This window comes from Mus caroli, chromosome 14, assembly GCF_900094665.2.
Source record: "Mus caroli chromosome 14, CAROLI_EIJ_v1.1, whole genome shotgun sequence".
NCBI classification, from domain to species: Eukaryota; Metazoa; Chordata; class Mammalia; order Rodentia; family Muridae; genus Mus; species Mus caroli.
The window spans coordinates 61,322,805-61,344,776 of record NC_034583.1 but is presented as its reverse complement, the minus strand read 5'-3'; the positions used below and the strand labels follow the sequence as shown (position 1 = coordinate 61,344,776).

Genomic DNA, 21,972 nt, shown 5'->3' with positions numbered 1-21,972 from the left:
CCTGGCACTCACTTTGTAGACCAGGCTGGCCTCGAACTCAGAAATCCGCCTGCCTCTGCCTCCCGGGTGCTGGGATTAAAGGCGTGCGCCACCACGCCCGACCCAGCTCTGACTCTTAATCACTGAGCCGTCTCTCCACCCCCACTCGCAGTTTTGTTTCTGTTTCTGCACTTTTCTGTCAGCAGTCTTTTTCAGTGTTGATAATGGTATCACGCAAAGTGCTGTCCAGTGTCCATGAGCAAAGCAGACTGTAGTGTAACTTACAGAGATTTGTCAAGTGTGAGTTGTGTTCCTGGCCATGAGTTCAATGTTAATGATTCAATCTTACATTTACATAAAATATCATTATGCAAGTAAACATTGGAAACACTTAAGTGGTTGATGAAAATATGGCCAGAGGCTCCTAGGAATCTTAAACCTCATACAGAACCTAGGAACAATGTCTCATGGCATGAATTCTTGGCCGTGGGCTCTACCAGAATTCCACAGCCTCCTACCTCATTCCTAAGGCCTTCTCAAAACTGCTTCACAGTCTATGAATGGCTAACAGACCATTCATTGTTCCTATGCCAGTCAAGAGGGGGACTTCCTGTTCCGAAATTGTGATAATGTCATATATAGGTGATCTTAAAATTATACATTTTCTACTGAGCATAGTAAAAAGAAAATTGCCCCCTTTTTCTCAGACAGGATCCCATGCATCCCAGGCTGGTCTCAAACTTACTATGTAGGAAAAGACAGCCTTGAACTTCTGCTTCTTCTGTCTCACCTCCCAAGTACTGGGGTTACATGCACAGCGTCCCTAGAATATGGTGTATAGGGGTTGAACCCCAGAATTTGTATGCTGCACAAGCAGTAGACCAGCTTAGTTATATCCCAATTCAAGAAAGAAATACTTTCTAAAAGATAAGTAAGTAACAGCTACAAACTCTCGTGATAATTTTATATCCTAGTTCTTCCTGGTTGTCAAACAGAAGTTTAAAAAAAAAAAAAGACCATTTTAGGAGTATATGCAGATAACATTAGAGTATGGTGGTCTATAATATTTATATCTAGTCCTGAGATAGCCATGCACAGTACTATCTTGCTATTGATATTACATATAAAGTTATAAGTAGATTCTTTTAATTTTTCTAAAGGTTTGATGATTTAAGAAAAGCATGCACTAGGGCTGGTAAGATGGCTCAGTGGGTAAGAGCACCCAACTGCTCTTCCAAAGGTCCAGAGTTCAAATCCCAGCAACCACATGGTGGCTCACAACCATCTGTAATGAGATCTGACGCCCTCTTCTGGTGTGTCTGAAGACAGCTACAGTGTACTTACATGTTATAAATAAATAAATCTTAAAAAACAAAAAAGAAAAGCATGCACTAATTTTGTAGGTCCTACTGTATACACATACATGCATATATGGAGTTGTGATACATCTTCGTATCAAAATACCAACATTTTTGACCCTAATACTAGTAGTGTTAAGGTAAAATAAATTTAAAGATGGAGAAATTGTTTCTATTCTAAGGTGTCTTCTTCAAGTTTGATAGTAGTGTAAAATAGAAATCACTGGTTTCTGAGCTTTTATTTTTTTAATCGAAATTGAATATAATGTACTCGACAGACAGACATAGAGTGTTTTTCCTCTGGGCGGGAGGGGTTACTCATCAGACCTGCTTCCTGTCCTCTCAAGGATTCTCAGAGAGGCCTGGGTTTAAGATGCTCTGAGAAGGGAGTTTGGGAGGGAGGAGCTGGTTTCTGAGCTTTTAATAAAAGTTCAGTGGTAGGGCTGGAGAGATGGTTCCGTGGTTAAGAGCACTGGCTGTTTTTCCAGAAGACCTGGGTGGAGGCACAATGTTATTGTGCAGTGTTTGAAGATTATCCTTGTATTTTTCAAGTCCTGATTTCTCTGCCTCCACGTCTGGTTGCAATCCTGACGTGGCATTGTAAATCTTACTGTAAGAATCTCCTCCTGCCTCTGTGATGTGATGCTCCTTATTGATTCTCTGGTCTGTCAATAAAAGCTGATCAGCCAATGATTGGGCAGAGGAGGGAATGGGGCTGGACTTCCGATGCCAACCAGGGGAGGGCCGGGGGAGGGTAGAAAGGGCGATGGGAAGTGGGATTCACTCTGAGAAGAGGGAGGGTGGAGGAGACCTTGAGAACACACCTGGAGCTGAGCGAGCCAGAACAGTGCTAAAATACAAGGATCTTGGGGGGTTGGGCTGGGAGGGAGCCAGAATATTTTAGAGGATAAAAACAGATTAATATTGACCAGCTATTGTGGTGTAAAGCTTGATTAAACAAGACTTACAGTATCATCTCATTGATTTGGAAGCTAGTCAGGGTAAAGAAAAAAAATATCACTCTAATGGCTCTACACCTAGGTCCAGTTCCCAGCACTCATGGGGGTTCGTGATTGTCTGTAACTCCAGAGTCGTGGGATCTGCCACCCTCCTTTGGCCTCTGTGGGAACTAGACCCTCAGATGGTGCACATCCATACAAGCAGGCAAAAGCCTCATAGACATAAAGCAACTCTTTAAAATTGCAGAGTCCATAGTCTCTGTAATCTTAAAACAACTCTCAGATAGGCTGTTCTGTTTCTTCCTATTATAACATAACTACTAAATTCCATATTTAGGTTTTTCTCATTTTCTTTTTCAGTTACCCTGCAGTTTGTGAATTTTTACAGAACAACAGTTTACTTTCAATAATCAGAGCCCATGAAGCCCAGGATGCGGGGTAGGTTGCTCTTAGACCTCGCCTTCCTGCAGATTTTACTTTTAGTGTAAAAATGCCTGAGTTCATATCTCCTTTTTCAGGTACCGAATGTATAGGAAGAACCAAGCAACTGGCTTTCCGTCACTTATTACGATTTTCTCTGCCCCTAATTACCTAGATGTCTATAACAATAAAGGTAAAGAAGTCCAGCAATATCTTAGTGTGAATTGTTAGTAACTGTGAGCTCTACTTTAATTTTGTGTTTTATTTTATTATTGTGTTCATTTGCTTATTTTTATTTTTTGGCTCTGTGGATGAAACCCAGGTCCTTGTGTTTGTGAAGCAGGCACTCTACCCCTGAGCTATATCCTGGACACCTATTTTAAGTACAAAATTCAGTCAGATAAGAAGGTCTTGGGTAAGGGGTGAGGCTTTGTAGTAAAGCATGTGTTTAGCATGGGGACGGCCTTAGCTACAGTCTCTGGACTCTTACTCTGCTCTGCATCAGCTCCACAAGATCCTGACATCTCTACCTCTCTCTCCCCAACTCCTCTTCTGATTTGTTCTGTTTTGAGACAAGGTTTTGCTATGTAATGCAGACTGGCTTTGAACTTGGGGTCCTCGTGCTTCATCTCCCAAGTGATAGGGTTGCAGGTATGCACTACCATACCTAGATGAAGAGGAGATCTTATTGGAAAAAAGGTCAGTAAGTTTAGAATGTAAGCTGCTGCTTGTCCTTCATCTCCTGAGAGGTTAGGCTCTTTGGGAGCATATTTGTTTAGTATTTTAAAATGGGATCTCATTGTACAACCCAGACCAACTTCAAACTGCCCATCCTACTTTGGCCTCCCTAGTGCTGGGATTTAAACATCCACCATCATACCTGGCTCTCCATTAGGTAGGTGGTTGGTTGGTTGGTTGGTTTGGAGACAGGATTTCTCTGTGTAGCCCTGGCTGTCCTGGAACTCACTCTGTAGGCCAGGCTGGCCTAAATTTAAAGATTCACCTGCCTCTGTCTCCTAAGTGCTGGGGTTAAAGGTGTGAGCCACCACTGCCCCAGTTTTGTTTCATTTAAATCTGAGACTGAGAGCTGGAGAGATGGCTCAGTGTTTTAAGAGCACTGGCTGCTCTTTTTACAGGACCTAGGAGAAGTTTCAGGGGATCCAACACTGTCACACAGACATGCATTCAAGCAAAACAACAATATGCATAAAATTAAAAATAAGTTGTTTTTTAAAAATCTGAGATTGTCCTTCAGTGGTTTTTCTTTCTCTTTTAATCTTGTGCTCTGTTAGAACCTAGAGCCTTACTCTTGTTAGGAGGTATTGGGCGCTGAGTTCCACTCCCAGCCCTGATCACTCACTCCATAAAAACAGGTCCTCCCTCCCCTAGCCTTAGCTTTATCAACTGCTCCAGGCTGTCCTCTACTCCTGACTGTCCAACTGTGCTCTGCACCGCCTCTGCTGTATTCTCATTTCTTTTCCTTAGATTTCATGGGTATTAGCAGCTTGGGTTTTTTTCTAGTTTCCTTTCTTATCAAATATACATATTTTGTTTTAAGCATCCTCAAGGATACTTGTGCCCCTATGCCTCATTTTGTGAGGCACTCTCTTCCTTCTCCCTTTTTAGCGCCACTATTGAGATCATCTGTGGAAAGCCTTGGGGCTCCCAATGTGCTTAGCTGAGACCTGCACTCACATATGCACTTACTAATACCTTACCAAGAAATACCTTTATTTTATTTTGTTTTATACATATTTTTTGAGACAGAGTTTCTCTGTGCTGCTCTGGCTGTCCTGGAAATTACTATGTAGACCAGGCTGGACTCAGACTCACAGAAAGCTGCTGCTGCTAACTTCCAAGTGCTGGGATTAGAGACATGTGTACCACCACCCAACAGTTTACAAATGCCTCTTTAGTTCTGAGAAGAACTCTCGCACCTTCTTCCTCCTATGGCTGCTTTTCCTGTCATTTGTTTTCTTATTTTTTTGAGACCTAGGCCAGATGACCTTTGAATTTGCTTTGTTGTCTACAATGGCCATGAAATTCTAATCCTCCTGCCTCCATTCCAGAATACTGGAATTACAGGCATGTGCCAAGTCTGACGTCTGTGGTGCCAGGCCTCTTGCATGTTAGGCATCGCTCTGCACCCTGAGCATCTTTGGAGAGATCTTTAGGCTCATTGGTACCCAGGTTGTATCTTTGTTCCCTGATGACCTAAAACATCCTTAAATTGAGATTTTATTATTTCTGTCTCCCCACCCCCTTATCCCCTGGAAACATACATCAAAAGTTTCTTAAGCTTCCATTTTTAATCATCCACTATTGAGACTAACTTCTTTTTCCTGTGAGAGGATTATTGATATATTCATGTCAGCTACATAAAATGCACACAGCATGAAAATAATGGAGGTGTACACATCAGGTAAAGTTAGGCTTTCAACAACTGGAAATCCTGTTTTTGTGTTCTTTATAGTAGTCTGCCATATTCATTTTAGACCATTAGTAACTTAAAGTTTAGAACACTAGTCTATCCCACAGCAAGGAAACAGGAACCCAATGTGACCTTGGTCTGTCATTTTTAAAGAATTGTGTTTCATGTCTCAGTAAGAATAATTGAAAGAAAGCCAGGTGTAGTGGCACACACCTTTATAATCCCAGAACTTGGGAGGCCAGAGGCAAGTGGATTGCTTGAATTGAAGACCAGTCAGGGAATTCCAGACAGCTAGAGCTCATGGAGGGTGGGGGGGTGGGGGGGCAGAGAGAGACAGAGAGAGAGAGAGAGTGAGAGAGAGAGAGAGAAAATAAAAACAAAACAACAATATAAACAAAACAACAAAAAACCCTAACCAAACAAAAAAGAATAATTGAATAAATAGTACAAATAGCAACAGACGAGACAGAATAAGGAACTTTTAAAAAACTATAAAGAAGCCTTTTCCCCAACCCCCTCAGCAGTAGGTGAGGGGCTGCCCCTCACCTAAGGCAGGAAGGTGGTGGCTGCAAAGACACAAAAGTTTCTAGCCAGATGACACAGGTCTCTGATCCCAGCACTCAGGAGGCAGAGGCAGAGGCAGGAGGATCTCTGTGAATTTGAGGCCAGCCTGGTCTACAGAGCAAGTTCCAGGATATCCAGAAGTACACAGTGAAACCCTGTCTCACCCGCAGTCACAGGTCTCTGGTGTTTGTCAACTCTGGGCTCCAGTTTGTTATACAAAGTGGAAAGTACACGCTGAGGTACAGACTCTGAAGAGGATCAGACAGAGCCAAGCAAAATTGGTTATCTCAATAAAAACTGCCCAGCTTGAGAAAATCTGAAATAGAATACTATGCCGTGTTGGCCAAAACTGGTGCCCATCACCAAAGTGACAATAATATTGAATTGGGCACAGCGTGCAGAAAATACTACAGAGATGCATGCTGGGTATTATTGACCCAGGTGATGCTGATATTATCTGAGGTACCAGAACCAGAACAGATTGATGAACAATAAACAAGGAAAGCTTTGTCAGAGCTCATTTAAAAGAAAGTATACAGAAAATCAGTAGGTATGCATCTATGTGACATGGTTACTGTCAGCTGTTTATAAACACTCAGAATGCTGAGAATAGAAGAAACTTGTTTTGTTTTGTTTTGAGACAGGGTTTTTCTGTATAGCCCTGCCTGTCCTGGAACTCACTTTTTAGACCAGGCTGGCCTCAAACACAGAAATCCACCTGCCTCTGCCTCCCAAGTGGTGGGATTAAAAGTGTGCACCACCACTGCCCGGCTTAGAAGAAACTTTTTTAATTGACTGAGAAGATTTTGCATTCTACCCTTAAACATTAATTATAAATTATTTTGCCATTTATTGCACTGTGAGTTGATAACTTCTTGGAGTGTTTATAAAAAGCTCTAGCTGTGGCTCATGACTTGCAAAGGAGTCTCCATCTGTTCAATGGGTAATATTGCTATTTGCCCTTAGAAGTTGGGACTGTTAACTGTTTGGCCAGTAAATGGCAATTACAGGGAGTTTTCTATGTTGAATCTAAGTTTCTTCAGTAGCTAGTGCACAGTAAACCCTTGGTTTTTCAGAGCAGTGTCTTCTGTGTTTTGATGATGTGAATTCCCCAGGTGTCTTTGTTCCCTGTGATAATTAATCTCCCAGAGAATGAACCCTTTAAAATTCTTTAAACTTGTCAGGCTGTCCTGAATTTACAAATGGAAAATAAGTCATTGAAAAGTCACTGTAGTAGGCTCACAGGGACAAAGCACAAAGCTGCTATGCTGGGGTTCTCTGTGCCCACATGTCTTGTGTTTTTACTTTTTAGCTGCAGTGTTGAAGTATGAAAACAATGTCATGAACATCAGGCAGTTCAACTGTTCTCCACACCCATACTGGCTCCCAAACTTTATGGATGTTTTCACGTGGTCTTTGCCTTTTGTTGGAGAGAAAGGTAAGAGAACCCCTGTGTGCATCTGAACACCAGCTCTCTTCTGATGAGACACCTTTATATTCCCGGAGTTTATTGCAAATGTGTGCTAATTTTGTTTGTTCTCTACAAAGATTTTTAAAATTTTTACTTATAAAAAATTTTTACTTGTGTGTGTGCATGATGTGTATGTGTGCAGTACTGGGTGCAGGGCATGTGTGTGGAGAGGGAAGAGGACTACTTTGTGGAGTGGGTTCTCTTCTTTCACCTTTACCTGAGCTTCAGGGATTGAGCTCAGGTCACCAGATTTACATAGGAACACCTTGATCCAGTGAGCCCTATACAGAGATTTTTAAATGACATTAATCTGTTCATAAATGTTAGTCTATTATGGTTTTTCTTTATCTGAAATATCAATTTAAAACAACTGTCTTGTGTGATCAAGATCTTAAAGTAATATGGCCACTTTTCTGTCTCTTCAATGAATTATCAGTGCTAACAGAATGTAGACTGAACTTGTTACAGAGTTTCATGTGCACAACTGCACAAGTAAGCAGTACAAACATAAAACACAGTTACACAACTGACCTGCGCAACCCAAACAGACCCACAAGTGAGCAGTAGAGACATAAAGCAAGCCCTGTGGGTGGAGGCCTGTTGTGATTTTTTTGTAAAATGGAAAGTTTTATATGCATATCTGAGCCAAAGGTTCTGAACAGCTATCTAATAAAATCAAGTAGTTCTGTGATAGACTCCACAGATTCTTATCCAGCCAGGACAAGTATGGACAAAAGTTCTCTCTGGGGCTGGAGAGACGGCTCAGTGAGTAAGAGCACTGACTGCTCTTCCGAAGGTCCTGAGTTCAAATCCCAGCAACCACATGGTGGCTCCCAACATCTGTAACGAGATCTGACACCCCTCTTCTGGAGTGTCTGAAGACAGCTACAGTGCACTTACATATAATAAATACATTTTTTAAAAGAAAAAAAAAGTTCTCTCTGAACCTTGTGGTCTACCCTTGGTTCTATTTTCATAGCTAATTATAATGTGATAAGTTGTTTAGGTCTGTGTTTACTTAATGTATTTTAACTTAAGCACATCCAGAAGTGTCCTATTAACTGTGCACACACTGTGTTATTTGCCACTTAGTGACAGAGATGCTGGTCAATATTCTCAACATATGCTCGGATGAAGAAATGAACGTAACCGATGAAGAAGGTAAACTTCTTACTCAAATCGAAGCTGATGGCTTCTGAGTGAGATTTCTTTTATTTTTATTGGGTTTGGTCTTACTAGAAAAGAGTTATGTTCATTGTAAAAAAAAAAAAAAAAAAAAAAAAAAAAAAAAAAAAAAAAAAAAAAAAAAAAAAAAAAAAAAAAAAAAAAAAAAAAGTTTGCCGGGCAGTGGCGGCGCACGCCTTTAATACCAACACTTGGGAGGCAGATATCTGAGTTCGAGGCCAGCCTGGTCTACAGAGTGAGTTCCAGGGCTATACAGAGAAACCCTGTCTCAGGAAAAAAAAAAGTTTGATAACTATAGGAAAGCATAAATAGGAAGAAAATAGTCACTATTGTTCTGCCATCTCAAATGTCTGCCATCAATGCCTATGTGTAAACTGTCTTTATCTTTACATAGATCTTTTTTCTTCTCATTTTTGTCATTTACAAAAATGAGGTGACATGCTATCATGTCTTTATATCTATTTCTTGTTTTCCTTTATAGTCTAGTTTTTCATGGTTACATAGTTGTCCACATTCATCAATCACTGTGCTAACCAATATTATAGATGTTGTGGGTATTATATTTTCCCCCACAACTTTAGCTTTTAAAACTGCTACAATTTGTCACCAGATGGAAGAGGCACACACCATAATCCCAACATTTAGGAGGCAGAGGCAGATGGATCTCTGTGAATTCAAAGCTAGTCTTGATCTACAGAGTAAGTTCCAGAGCTACACAGAGAAGCCCTGTCTTGAAAACCAAACTAAAACCTGCTAACAGTTTCAAATTTTTATAGATAAATCACTGCTCATTCTATCAACAGACAGACTTTGTTATATGCCTGATGTGTGCCAAATACTGTTTATGCCTTTCTTCTTAATAAACATACATTGTACTATGGAAGACAAACAAGAAATAAATACAATGCAGCTACTGATGCATGCTAGGGAAGAAAGTAGTGCTGTATTAGTAACTGAGAGTAACATTTACTTGTTTACTTTTATAGGTTAAATGTCTAGAAACTGCAAATATATCAGTATTTAATGCTTAATCTGATACAGATAGCATTTTTGTTTGGTTGGTTGGTTTTTTGTTTTTTGTTTTTTTTTTTTTTTTGAGACAGGGTTTCTCTGTGTAGCCCTGGCTGTCCTGGAACTCACTCTGTAGACCAGGCTGGCCTCGAACTCAGAAATCCACCTGCCTCTGCCTCCCAAGTGCTGGGATCAAAGGCGTGCGCCACCCCCACCCCCACTCCCACCCCAACCCCATCCCCGCACAGATAGCCTTTTAAAGTCTATGTTACTCTGTGTCTCTGTGTGTGCTACATAGTTCATAATGCTTTTCCTAGTACTGTTTATTTTCTTATTGCAGTTTACACACATACACACACACACATACTACACACACACACACACACACAGAGTGCTATAGCTAGAACCCAGACATTGTGTAAGCTAGACAAGTGTTTACCTCTGAGTTGTATCCTAAAATTTTAATTTGTACTTTTATGATGACTAATAATTACATTTTTATGTCTATTGACCATATTATTTTCTGTTTTGTGAATGTAAATTCATATATTACTAGTTTTTCAACTGGATCCTACGCATGTTTTGCTTCCTGTTTGATATGTAAGAGATCTTTGTATTGTGTCATAGGATAGTAATGCTGGTTATATGTGTAGCTAAGTGCTTTTTTTTCCCTTCTGATTTCTATCACTATTAATTAGTTTGTTTCCTTTAGAAGAATTAAGTTTAAGTTAATTTGTAGCCAGGTGCTTCTAGTGTGTTGTGAGTGGTTTGATCTGAAAGGTATGCTCTAACTTGTCTGAGGATACAGGAGGTTTTGGGATATGGTGTCACATGATCACAGACCTCCAGTTCATATTCTTTGCAGGTCTATGTAGTTCACTTAACTATTGCATAAAGTGTTGTATGGTGGAGAACACATAGCTCCCACTGGGAGTCTAGAGGGGATTCCAAAACATATTTATTACTAGATTGTACTGGGAGATTATAAACAGATGGATTATAGCTTGTGAGTTTGTCTTCTGGATAGGAACTTGGTGAATGGGGCCTGTCCTTTTGAGGAAATCTGAGAGGAACTTTAAAAAGAATGTAGGGAAAGTAAAATATTTAAAAATGGATTTAATAAAGTTTATATGCACATCTAAATAGAAATTGAAATGGTTGTAAACTATGATCTGTGTTTAAAAAAACTTCTTGGGCTTGTGAGATAGCTTAGCTGACGAAGTCTCTTGCTGATGGGGCTGATGGCCTGAGCCCCATCCCCAGGTCTCATGTGGCAAAGGAAACCTAGTTCTCACACATTACCTATGACCTGCATACACAGGCTGCACAGTGTGCACTTGGTTCTTTCTTCTCACCAGGTGGGCTCTAGGGCTCTAACTCGGTCCAGCTTTTTGGCAAGCACCCCTACCCACTGAGCTGAAAATTTGGGTTTTTAAAAAGTAATACATCCTAAGGATTTTTACTTCAGCCCTGCCTGTTAAGACATCTAGAAAAGTTGGACAAAATGTTTTTTGAAGTTGGTTGGTGGCAGTGCACGTCCTTAATTCCCAGCACTGGGGAGGTAGAGGCAGGTGAATGTCTTAAGTTCGAGGCCAGCCTGGTCTGCAGAATTCCAGGACAACTAAGGCAACAACAGAGGGAAACCCTGCCTAAAACAAAGCAAAGCAAAGCAAAACAAAGCAAAACAAAACAAAACAAAGCAAACAAAACAAAACAAACAGTGTTATGAATAGTTTTAAGTCCACATGAAAGCAGACAAACTAGTAAAGAATTACAAGGTGAGAAATGAAAAGGTCAGAAATGCAGACAGAAGAGTTAGTGAGACCATGTCTTGAGGTCATTCATGAATTTCAAAGGAGTGGGTAAAAGGGTTAAGAGTAATTTTTATAACCTTGTGTACTAATCTTAAAAGACTGGGCTGAGGACTCCCGAGGAGGGTATATATGACTGTAAGTTTCTGTTCTTGGGACCTCAGAGCAAGGGTGAGCCAGGAGGAGATATACTATACAGTCTCTCTTCATCATCTCAGCCTTTGGCATGAAGTAGTCCCTGGTAGAAAGATCTCTGAAATAACAGCATACAAGATCCCAGTAGGCAGTCTGTCAAATACAGTGCATGGATGACAAGCAAAAATAAGCAGGCACATGGGGAGCTAACAGCAGAATGAGGAAGAGAAAGGGTTCCCAGAACAGGGCTGGCAGGATGGCTCAGTGATAAAGGAACTCACTGCATAGGCCTCACATATTCTAGCTTTGACTTCATAGAGCTAGTATAAGTCTCTGCCCACTGTGTTCATACTGTGGCATGATCCTCCCCATTACACATACTCAGACATGCATGCACATGTACATACACATGAGCGTAATAACAACAACAGAAATAAGATTTTAAAAAGTTCCAGCCAAGCATGTTGTCATACATCTTTAATTACACCACTTAGGAGGTAGAGGCAGGTGACTATGTGTGTATGGAATATAGAACTTCTGGGCAGTCCCAAGATACATAATGAGACTGTCACAAACAACAAAGAATTTTCGCAGGGCTTGGTGACGTACTCCTTTAATCCCAGCACTTGGGAGGCAGAGGCAGGCGGATTTTTGAGTTCGAGGCCAGCCTGGTCTACAGAGTGAGTTCTAGGACAGCCAGGGCTATTCAGAGAAACACTGTCTCAAAAAACAAAAAAAAAAAAAAAAAAAAAAACAACCAAACAGACAACAACAAAGAATTTTCTGAAGCAGCAGAAATTAAATACAGACCCTCCATAGCTCTCAGGCATTGGCTTTGTTAAGCCAAACTTAAAGCAAAGCAAAACCCTTAATTTGTTTTTTTGGGAGATTGGCTGGCCTGGAACCCACTGGCTTGAAACATCACAGAGATCCTCCTGCCTCAGCCTTTTGAGCCCTAGGATTAAGGGTGTACCACCATCCTTGGCTTAATTTAAGAAAGTAAAAGACCAGGTTAAAAATGTTGGTAGAGAATTGTGAAATAAAAGAAAGTGTAGCATATTTGATAAAGCATCAAAGGTGAAATTATAGCATTGAAAAATAAGATGACGGGCTGGTGAGATGGCTCAGTGGGTAAGAGCACCTGACTGCTCTTCCGAAGGTCCAGAGTTCAAATCCCAGCAACCACATGGTGGCTCACAACCATCCGCATCGAGATCTGGCGCCCTCTTCTGGAATGTCTGAAGACAGCTACAGTGTACTTACATATAATAAATAAATAAATCTTTAAAAAAAAAAAAAAGAAAAAGAAAAATAAGATGACAAATTAGCAAGTTTGATACAGTGAGACATGGACTAAGTGACCTGGAAGGTAGGTCAGAGCAAAGCTAACTGAAGCATGGTGAGAAGGGAGTGCAGAGTCAGCCAAAAGCCTCAGAACACACGCTGCCCAGCCCAGTACATGGTGCCCGGAGTACCAGAGAAAGCAGGAAAGGTAGTCTCTGAAAGGTCCACATAAAAGCAACTTCAAGAACTGAGAAGACACTGAGCTGTAACTGAAGAAGCCCTCAGCAGAGTAGGACAGACACCGACAACAACTTCTAGCCTCTTGTAGTGAGGTCCACAAGGTGGAAGATGGATCTGAAAACAGCTTCCAAATGGGGGTCGCCCCTAGGGAAGCCGCCGAAAGACAGGTTCTTCATGGAGATAGCGGAGCAGGGGCTGGAGTAACACACCAATGTGTGAAGACTAACACTCAGTACTCCAGAGTCCAGCACACAGCAAATGTGTAAACAAGGAAGGCCAAATAAATATTTGTAGATACCCCCCAACCCTCAAACTTTTTACTAAGAAAATTAGCAGGAAATATATACTAAATAAAATTCTAAAGGACAGTATTTAAGCAGAAGGAAAACTCAAGAAAAAGTTTAGAAACACAGGAAGGAATGAAGAGAAGTAGAGAGCGCATGCACAGACAGTGTGGACATGGATTCTTGTCATGCTTGAACAAGCAGAGCATGTGCTAGTACTATATAAACAATACTGGGATGAATGCATTCAAAATGTACAGGCCTGAAAATTCTGATCACCCCAGCACCTCTGCATACATGATAAGCCAGTGTTCTGAACTATAGCCCCAGCCTTTAGCCTTATACTTCAGTACGTAATAAACTCATAGTGCAATCTCTAGGTTCAGCTGGCTTACAGATACAGAAGTTCAGTCCATTATGATTATAGTGGGAAGCATGGCAGCATCCAGGCAAGCATGGCACTGGAGGAGCTGAGTGTTCTATCTCCTGTTCCAAAGGCCACTAGGAGAAGACTGACTTCCAGGGAGCTAAGATGAGGGTCTTAAAGCCCATGCCCACAATGACACACTTCCTCCAACAAGGCCACACCTAATAGTGCCACTCCCTGGGCCAAGCATATTCAAATCATCACATCTCCAATAACTCTAGCTTGTATCAAGGTGACATAAAACTAGTCAGTACAACCTAGCCTTGATTGATTCTACACTTCATAGGGAAATGGCTAAAGACTTAAAGAACTCCACAGGAGGGATTGCTCTATAGATGTCAAGATTTAATATAATGCTATAGCAATTAAGATGATCAATTCAACGGTAGCTAAGCATTGAAACACAATAGAGAATCCAGAATTAAGCTATATGTATATGGATACTTGATTTTTATCAGAGGTGGAATTTTACAATGGCTTTGTTTGTGTGAGACCTCAGTGTATAGCTCTGGCTATCCTGGAACTCACTATGTAGACAAGGCTGGCCTTTAACTCACAGAGATCCACCAGCTCTGGGATTAAAGGTATGTGCCACCATACCTGGCCAATAATGGCATTTAAAATACTTTGTAGATATTCACTTTTGAAAAAAGTAAATCCTCGTGGGATTTATTTTGTGGATCCAAAATACCTATTTTTGTGACTATATTTCATTCTGATCTGAAAGGTGCGGAGGCTGGGGGTATGGCTCTGCAGTGCAGTACTTGCCTAGCATCCTGTGGTCCTAGCTGCTTCTCTAGCATCTCTACATCACAGCAACAAACAGGCCAGTAACAGCCAAGCAGTGATGAATTCCTATCTCTCCAGCTCTCATGACTGTGGCAAGAGAATCACAGGCTGAGGCCAGTGTGGGTTATGTAGTGTGTTGGAGGTTAGCCTGAGCTTCATAGAGAGTCCCTATCTCAAGAAACAAACAGCAGAAGTTTTTAAAAACTAAAATGTAGGGAGTGGGGAGATGGCTCAGTGGTTAAGAGCACTGACTTCTCTTTCAGAGTTCTTGAGTTCAAATCCCAGCGACCACATGGTGGCTCACAAAAGGATCTGATGCCCTCTTCTGGTGTGTCTGAAGACAGCTACAGTATACTCACATACAAAAAATAAATGAATAATCTTAAAAAAAAACTGAAATGTAAAACAGTGGATTTTGTAGTATGTATAATACAGAATTACCTTGATAACTGTGCAATGGGAAAAAATCCTTTAAACGGGATGCAAAAAACACTAGCCACCAAGAAAATTATTAATAAATTAGATAAATTGAAAGCAAGAGCTGGGACTGGAGAGATGGCTCAGTGACTAAGAGCACATACAGCTTTTGCATTCACATGGCTGCTGCCAACTCTGGTTCCAGGGGTCTTATCTGAAGCCCTCTTTGGTCTCTGAGGGACCTGAATGCACTCACATACATGCAGGTAAAACACTCATGCACATATATTAAAACTAAAATAAGCTGGGTGTGGTGGTGTACACCTTTAGTCCCAGCACTTGGGAGGCAGAGGCAGGCAGGTCTCTGAGTTGGAGGCCAGCCTGGTCTAGAGAGTGAGTCCCAGGACAGCCAAGGCTACACAGAGAAACCCTGTCTCAGAAAAAAAAAACAACAACAACAAAACCAAAAAAACTCAAAAATCTAAAATGAAGGTAAGAGCTTTTGCTTATTCAGAGATTTTGTTCAGCATGTGAAGTGGCAAGACATCCAGAAGGATGGGATATTTGCAGTACAAGCAACAAACAGCACATTGACAAATGACTGAATTACTTCCAATTAGGATGATGTGGCATGAATAGGCACCTCAAAGAATTTCCTAATGGCTAACAAAAATATAAAAATATATTCAGCCCCATTAGTAAGCATGAAAATGCAAATTAAAATTATAATAGGATAATACTCAATACTTATCAGATTAGTCAGACTTAGATGAGCCATATCTAGTGTTAGCCAACAGTACATGGAGTAACGGAGTGTCCACACACAGAGGTAAAATGTTATAGATCCCACTCTAATAGACAGTGCTAAATGTTGTCCAAAGTTAAACATACCCATGCTCTAGAGATGAGCATTCTAATGTCCTAGGAACATGCCAGAACTGTGCATATGTGCACCAAAGACAGATACATACAGAAATACATACAGAGCCTCACATGCAATAGCCAAAAGTTAGAAGCAACACAAATGATTACTGTTGTACAGGAATGAATTGTTGCATAGTTGACCAGGCCTGATACAACATACTTTTAACACTTGGGAGGCAGAAGCAGGCACATCTCTGTGAGTTCGAGGCCAGCCTGGACTACTTAGTGAATTCTGGGACAGTCAGGGCTATGGAAAGAGACTGTCTCAAAAACCAAAATAAAACAAAACAACAACATGGTGGCACAGTGCTATGGTGGGACAGTGTGTGATAATGAAAATGGGCCATGGTGAAAATAAGAGTGTGTCTTACTGAGATAATGTCACCCCAGTGCTCAATTGTCCAACTATATGAAACCCAAAACCTAAAACTTGGGCCACTGAGATGATTAATTCAAGGGTTGATGAACCCACTGCCAGGCCTGAGCACCTTAGTTCAGTGTCTGGGACCCACATGGTGGAAATAAGGAAACAATTCCTGTAAGTTGTCTTCTGACCTCCTTGCTGAGTGCACACAGAGAGGATAAATAAATATAGCTTGTTAAAGAAAACAATAAAAGCTGTAAGTGCGTCGGGCGTGGTGCACGCCTTTAATCCCAGCACTTGGGAGGCAGAGGCAGGTGAATTTCTGGGTTTGAGGCCAGCCTGGTCTTCAGAGTGAGTTCCAGGACAGCCAGGGCTACACAGAGAAATCCTGTCTCGAAAAACCAAAAAAGAAAAAAGAAAAAGTAAGTGCATTCATCCATAAAATTAAAAAGACAGGAAGAAGAAAGTCCTAGTGAAAGGCAAGGGACTTATGTCCTTTGGACCGGAGAGGCCACAGTGGTGAGGTTCTATGGGTTGTGAGCAACACTGGCATTGCCCTGGGTGACTAGTTTTACGGGTATGTGCCTTTTAACAAATCATGTCATGACTAGTTTGCGTTGCATAAATACAGAAAACGTGTGCTTCACAGTAAAAAGGTAAAAATTACATGTCTGCAAATGGAGGAGGTCAAACTTTTGGAAGCTGAGAAAACATTCATTGGCAGTGGTCAGTGGGGAGGGAAGCAATTTAGAAGATACATAACAACAGCCCTGAAAATGCCAGGACAAAAATCTGCTAATGTGTATGGTAACTTAAAAAAATAATATTAAAAAAAGAACCCCAAAAGATCTTCTCATGCTGTAAGAAAAACACAACCAACGTTAAGATTTGTCCAGGGATGGAACAAGGTCACAGGTGATCTTTAAATTTGTTAGTGTGCTCACTTAGTCAGTTTGAGAGCACTAAGCCCTGTTTAGTGCTAGGGAGTGCTGACCATCAGTACTAGTTCCTAGAACTGAGACTAGAAGAGCAGACAGGGACACTGCGCTCACTCAAGGAAAATAGGTGAGAACCTTTGAAAAAACGGTTAAAACTCTGCTTGCCATGGGATACCTGTCCCTCTTCTAAGTCTGGAAGCTGATCTCTAAATGTAAAGGCGTTCTGGACTGTAGAGGACGACGGAGAACTCATGTCCCTAACAGAGGACCAGCATGCCGTGCTCAGAGCCGTCAGCTGTCTTTTCCCAGCCCTGGAAGTTTGTGATTCCCTCCGGGTCCTACCCATGAGCAAACACCAAGGACCATCAGACCCCTAAGCAACGGCCTTACAAGACAGAAGCCACAGAAAACAACTTGAAGTCCTGAAGGCTTAAACTTTAAACCTCTAGGAAGGAAAATGTCTACTGACAAGTGAGGCGTGCTAGCAAGTCAAACAGCAGCACCGTGTTCCTGCTGAGAGATCTGTGAGCTATTCTGTCCCACAAACAGTATCTTTGTGCTATTTTCATGCTGGGGGTGGGGTGGAAAATAGTAGATGGGAATTAATGAGAAAGGGTAAACTATTAAGCAATGGAAGAAAGGACAAAAACGGAATCTGTATTTAGTCTCAGGGAGCAAGCAGTCTCTGAGCTGCTCAGCTAACAGCCTGCATTTCACACTTGGATTTTTTTCTCTTCCATGTAAACTCCCATCATCCTTCCATGTGTCTGTCTTCATCTCTTTATTTCTTGGTGTCTCTTCTCCCTGAAGATCACATTTCAAGCTGTCCAAAAGGTATCCAACTGGAATGCACTGCCAGCTAAGTTCTTGCTGTCTGCTCTGCCTCTGGTGATTGGTTAGTCATTTTGACTTGGTAGTGGGCAGCTTCCCATGACTTTGCACCCTCCCCCTCAGTGGGAATGGCTGTTTTCTGTAGACCTGTTGTGTGATTTAGCAGAATGGAGAGGTAGGAGAGAGGAGGGAAGCCTATGTAGCTTTGTCTGACTTTTGGATGCCATTGCCTGGTATATGCCTGAATCTTAGCTTTCATGTTTGGGCTATTTCCTAAATCTTTAAGAAAAGGCCATAAAGTCTTACATTAACTTACTTTAACAGTGTTGCTTTTTAAAATACCTTACCCATCCTTGTAATCTTTGTGGCACAGTTGTTAGGAGTATTCTGAAGAAACACAGCTGGCTGGTATAAGGGAGGAAGACTGTAGAAAGAGTGTGGCCTTCCTAAGTTCAGGACTGCTGCTGCCTTTGGCAGACCAGACCCCGCATCCAAAGGTGGCGCGTAGCATTCTCAAAGGAGACCTTGGCTTGTAGGAGCAAGTGCTCGATTGCTGTGAGCTTTGTTTGTGTCTTTGTGTTTCATTCCTCACCATGTTTCAGAACATGAAACGTCCTGCTCCCCATAGATGGCTTGGAGTCTTTCTGTGACCCCTTCATTCTCCCCTTCATTTCTTCTCTCCTGTTGTTTTCTTCTTGTTCCTTGAAACTTCCCAGGATTGTTAATTGTTTTTGTTTTTTTTTTTTTAATTTAGGCTTTGTTTCTTTCTTTTTTTTTTTTTAAGTTTTTCTTTAATTTAAACATAAAAGCACTCCGTCTTGCATTTGAAAAAAAAAAAATCTGTCCTGTTAACCATATCACTTTAACCCACTTGTTCTTTGTATTTTCTAAGGAGCTACTACAGGTCGAAAAGAAGTCATCAAGAATAAAATCCGAGCCATTGGGAAAATGGCCCGGGTCTTTACGGTTCTTCGGTAAGGCTCCATCATTACACTGTGGGATGAGGGCGTTCAGAAAGGAGGTTACATGTTAGCTTTCAGTAGTGTTTCCAAGGCTACAGTCTGGTGCTGGAACTGCAAGTCTGCCGGTTGAGTGCAGGTTAAACAACCTCCATGTGAAAGTGACAGCATTGAGAACATCCATGTGGTAGTGGTGTAGATGGAGAGGTTTAGTGTGGATTTTAGAGGCAGACCCCCATGTTCAAACTCTGGCTTTACTTAGCTGTGTTGTCTTGGGTTTAATGTTTGGGTCTTAGATTTCCTTGTCTATAAGCTAGAGATTAAAATAGAACCTAGCTCACATGTTGTTAGTGAGTCAAATGGGAGAGAGTGTGGGGACGTTGCCTGGCTACCAGTGTCTCTGGTTGAAAAAGGACTGGTTAATTTTTGTGTCTGAAATGTATGTAGAAACCTGGCCAGATGAAGGTGGGGCCTGTCTTCCTGTCTCTGTCCCTGTTGCCTTCCTTCAGGTCTCACTGTGTTGCTGTGCCATGGCTCCCTGGCATTAACCAGGGCTTCCATGTTCCTTTGCAGGGAAGAGAGTGAGAATGTGCTGACCCTCAAGGGCCTCACTCCCACAGGCACACTCCCACTGGGGGTCCTCTCTGGAGGAAAGCAGACCATTGAGACTGGTGAGTATGAAGATGTCCCTTCCTAAGAGCTGTGCCCCCATTACCAGGAGTTGGTGACTTTGTTTAGAACCTGGTGCTAGAGCAATGGATATTTACCTAGGGAAAGAGGAATCACTGTCCTTATCCTTCTTGTACACAAAATAATTCAAAGTAGATAGTAATTTACGGGAAAAAATGTGGAGAGTAGGTATTAGAGTAAGCAAAGTCTTCAATAAGAGACTTTTATTATTTCAATAAAAGTAATGCTCTTAAAAGAAAATAGAGGTTATTAAAATTAAATTCCCCTTATGAAAATACATAATTAAGAGAAGGAAGAGGCAAGCCACAGAAAAGATTTCTGCACTACCTATGTCTGACAAAGGCCTTGTTTCAAAATAGACAATTTATTTCACCAAAGAAGATGTGAAGATGGCCAGCAAACATGTATGAAGATGCCCAGCATAGTTACTCTCCTGGAAGATGAATATGAAAGCATAGTGAACCACTTCTGCATACCCATAAGAATGGCTGGAATGTAGAAATCTGACAAGGTCAAGAGTTGGTGTGTCTATGGAGGCCTGGACTAGAAGTAGGCTAGTGGGCTTACAGATAGACTCAACACATTGGCCAGCCGGTAGCCAATAAAGCTGAAGACACTTGGACCTATACCCTGCAACTCCACACCAAGGATATCCAAGAGGAATTAGCATGCATGTCCACCCGAGGATATGCATAAGCATGTTTGTTTACTGTGGTTTTATCATGGTAGCTCCAGATCAGAAGCAGCTCCCCTGCCTGTTGGTAGTGAATAAGTTATATTATATTGATACAGTGGGCTACTGCTCACCCACTGGACCTGTTGCATTGAGGTCAAAGCACAAGCTTAGCTCCTGTCCATCAGTAAGAAAGAGTGTCATTCTGAAAGCCAGTGATATTCTTGAAGAGTTCCACATGCTTTGGAAATAACATATAAGTAATCCCTAATTAAAGCACTGATTCAAACCAAAAATAAAGAGACATAAAATATACTGGGGCCAAGCCCAAAAAGGAGTGAAGAAACTATATATGTGTGTATATATATCCCAAGTTACTACACCTATAAAATTCTCTTGCTACCTTTGATTTGTAGATTTGCTCCTATGAGATCTAGCAAAAAAATTATATTAAAGCAACTTTGTGGATCAATAAATTTTTAAAACTTCAAGTAAGGAAGATAGGTAGACATTTCTCTTTTTTTCTTAATCCATGTTACTTCCTATTAACCTAAAACACCCTCATCAGAACTGTTCACAGAAAATCTCATATGACTAATTAACAAGTAAAATAAAAGTAGTTAAGTATCTTATATTTTTAAAAGCCTGCACATTTCTTTAGAGATAGGCCTCTAGGAGGTCGACCATCCTTCAGTGGATAGTTCACAGCCCTGTGAAAGAGACTAAGTAGATTCAGTGAGTTATTAAACAACAAAAAAGGAGAGGACATGGAGATGGTGGGAGGTGGGTAAGATCAAGATACACTATATATGTACAAATGAAGATCCTGCAACCATGGAGTTGAGGGTGCATTGGAAATACTTTATGGACCTGAGAGAGGACTCAGTGGGTAATAAAAGATACTTATTGCCAAACTTGATGACCTGAGTTTGGTCCCACATGGTGGAAGAAGAGAACCAACTCCTGCACTCTTTAACCACCATATGTGTGCTGTGGCATGCTCATGAACACACACACACACAAAATGTAATAGAACATAATGAAGGGGCTAGAGAGATGGCTTAGCAGTTAAGAACACTTGCCATTCTTACATGAGGCCTGAATTTGGTTTTCAGCACCCACATGGTAGCTCACAACCATCTATAACTGCATTCCAGGATCTGACACTTTTCTGATCTCTACAGGCACCATCCATGCAAATGGTACACATATATACAAGCAGAAAAAAACCAGCCATATACATAAAATAAAAATCAACCTAAAAAAAGTTAATAACCACAGTCAGTGGTAACTAAGATAGGTTTGATGATGATGATGATGATGAAGTCAGTAGATAGCTGGATGTGGTTCCATGCATGTAATCTCAGCACTTGAGTGGCAGACATGGGAGGAGCAGGAAGGAGTTTGATATTCTAGCTACACAGCAAATTTCAGGGATGGCCTGGCATATATATGACCCTGCTTTAAAAAATTCATTTTAAGGATTAATGAGAGCTTCAGTGTCTGTAATAAAGCTCTTGCCTGGTGTGCATGAAACTTTTGGTTTGATCCTTAGGACTGGGGAAATGAAAGAAAGGAAATTGTTGATGAGATTTTAGAGAAACTAGGCCCATCCTGTGCTGCTTAAGGGAATACAGTGATAGAGCTATTGTAGAGAGAACATTGTGCCAGTTCTTCAGATGACTAAATAGAGTCACTATAGATTCAGCACTGCCGGGCTGGTGAGATGGCTCAATGGGTAAGAGCACCCGACTGCTCTTCCAAAGGTCCAGAGTTCAAATCCCAGCAACCACATGGTGGCTCACAACCATCTGTAACGAGATCTGGC

At 41.2% G+C, this 21,972-nt stretch overlaps 1 protein-coding gene across 4 annotated transcripts in view; it reads left to right on the top strand.

Annotated features, from left to right (window-relative positions):
• Positions 1 to 21,972, top strand: part of Ppp3cc (protein phosphatase 3 catalytic subunit gamma) — a 73,325-nt gene that overhangs the window by 46,956 nt on the left and 4,397 nt on the right. For 2 of the 4 annotated variants that reach the window (XM_021181837.2, XM_021181836.1), the window contains exons 7-12: positions 2,657 to 2,734; positions 2,815 to 2,909; positions 7,024 to 7,149; positions 8,275 to 8,343; positions 18,715 to 18,796; positions 19,355 to 19,452. In XM_021181837.2, the coding sequence (XP_021037496.1) occupies positions 2,657 to 2,734; positions 2,815 to 2,909; positions 7,024 to 7,149; positions 8,275 to 8,343; positions 18,715 to 18,796; positions 19,355 to 19,452 (548 nt within the window). Of the gene's footprint in view, positions 1 to 2,656; positions 2,735 to 2,814; positions 2,910 to 7,023; positions 7,150 to 8,274; positions 8,344 to 18,714; positions 18,797 to 19,354; positions 19,453 to 19,830; positions 20,777 to 21,972 lie in introns of those variants that run through there. The other 2 variants (XM_021181838.2, XM_021181839.2) reach the window with 2 other exon arrangements.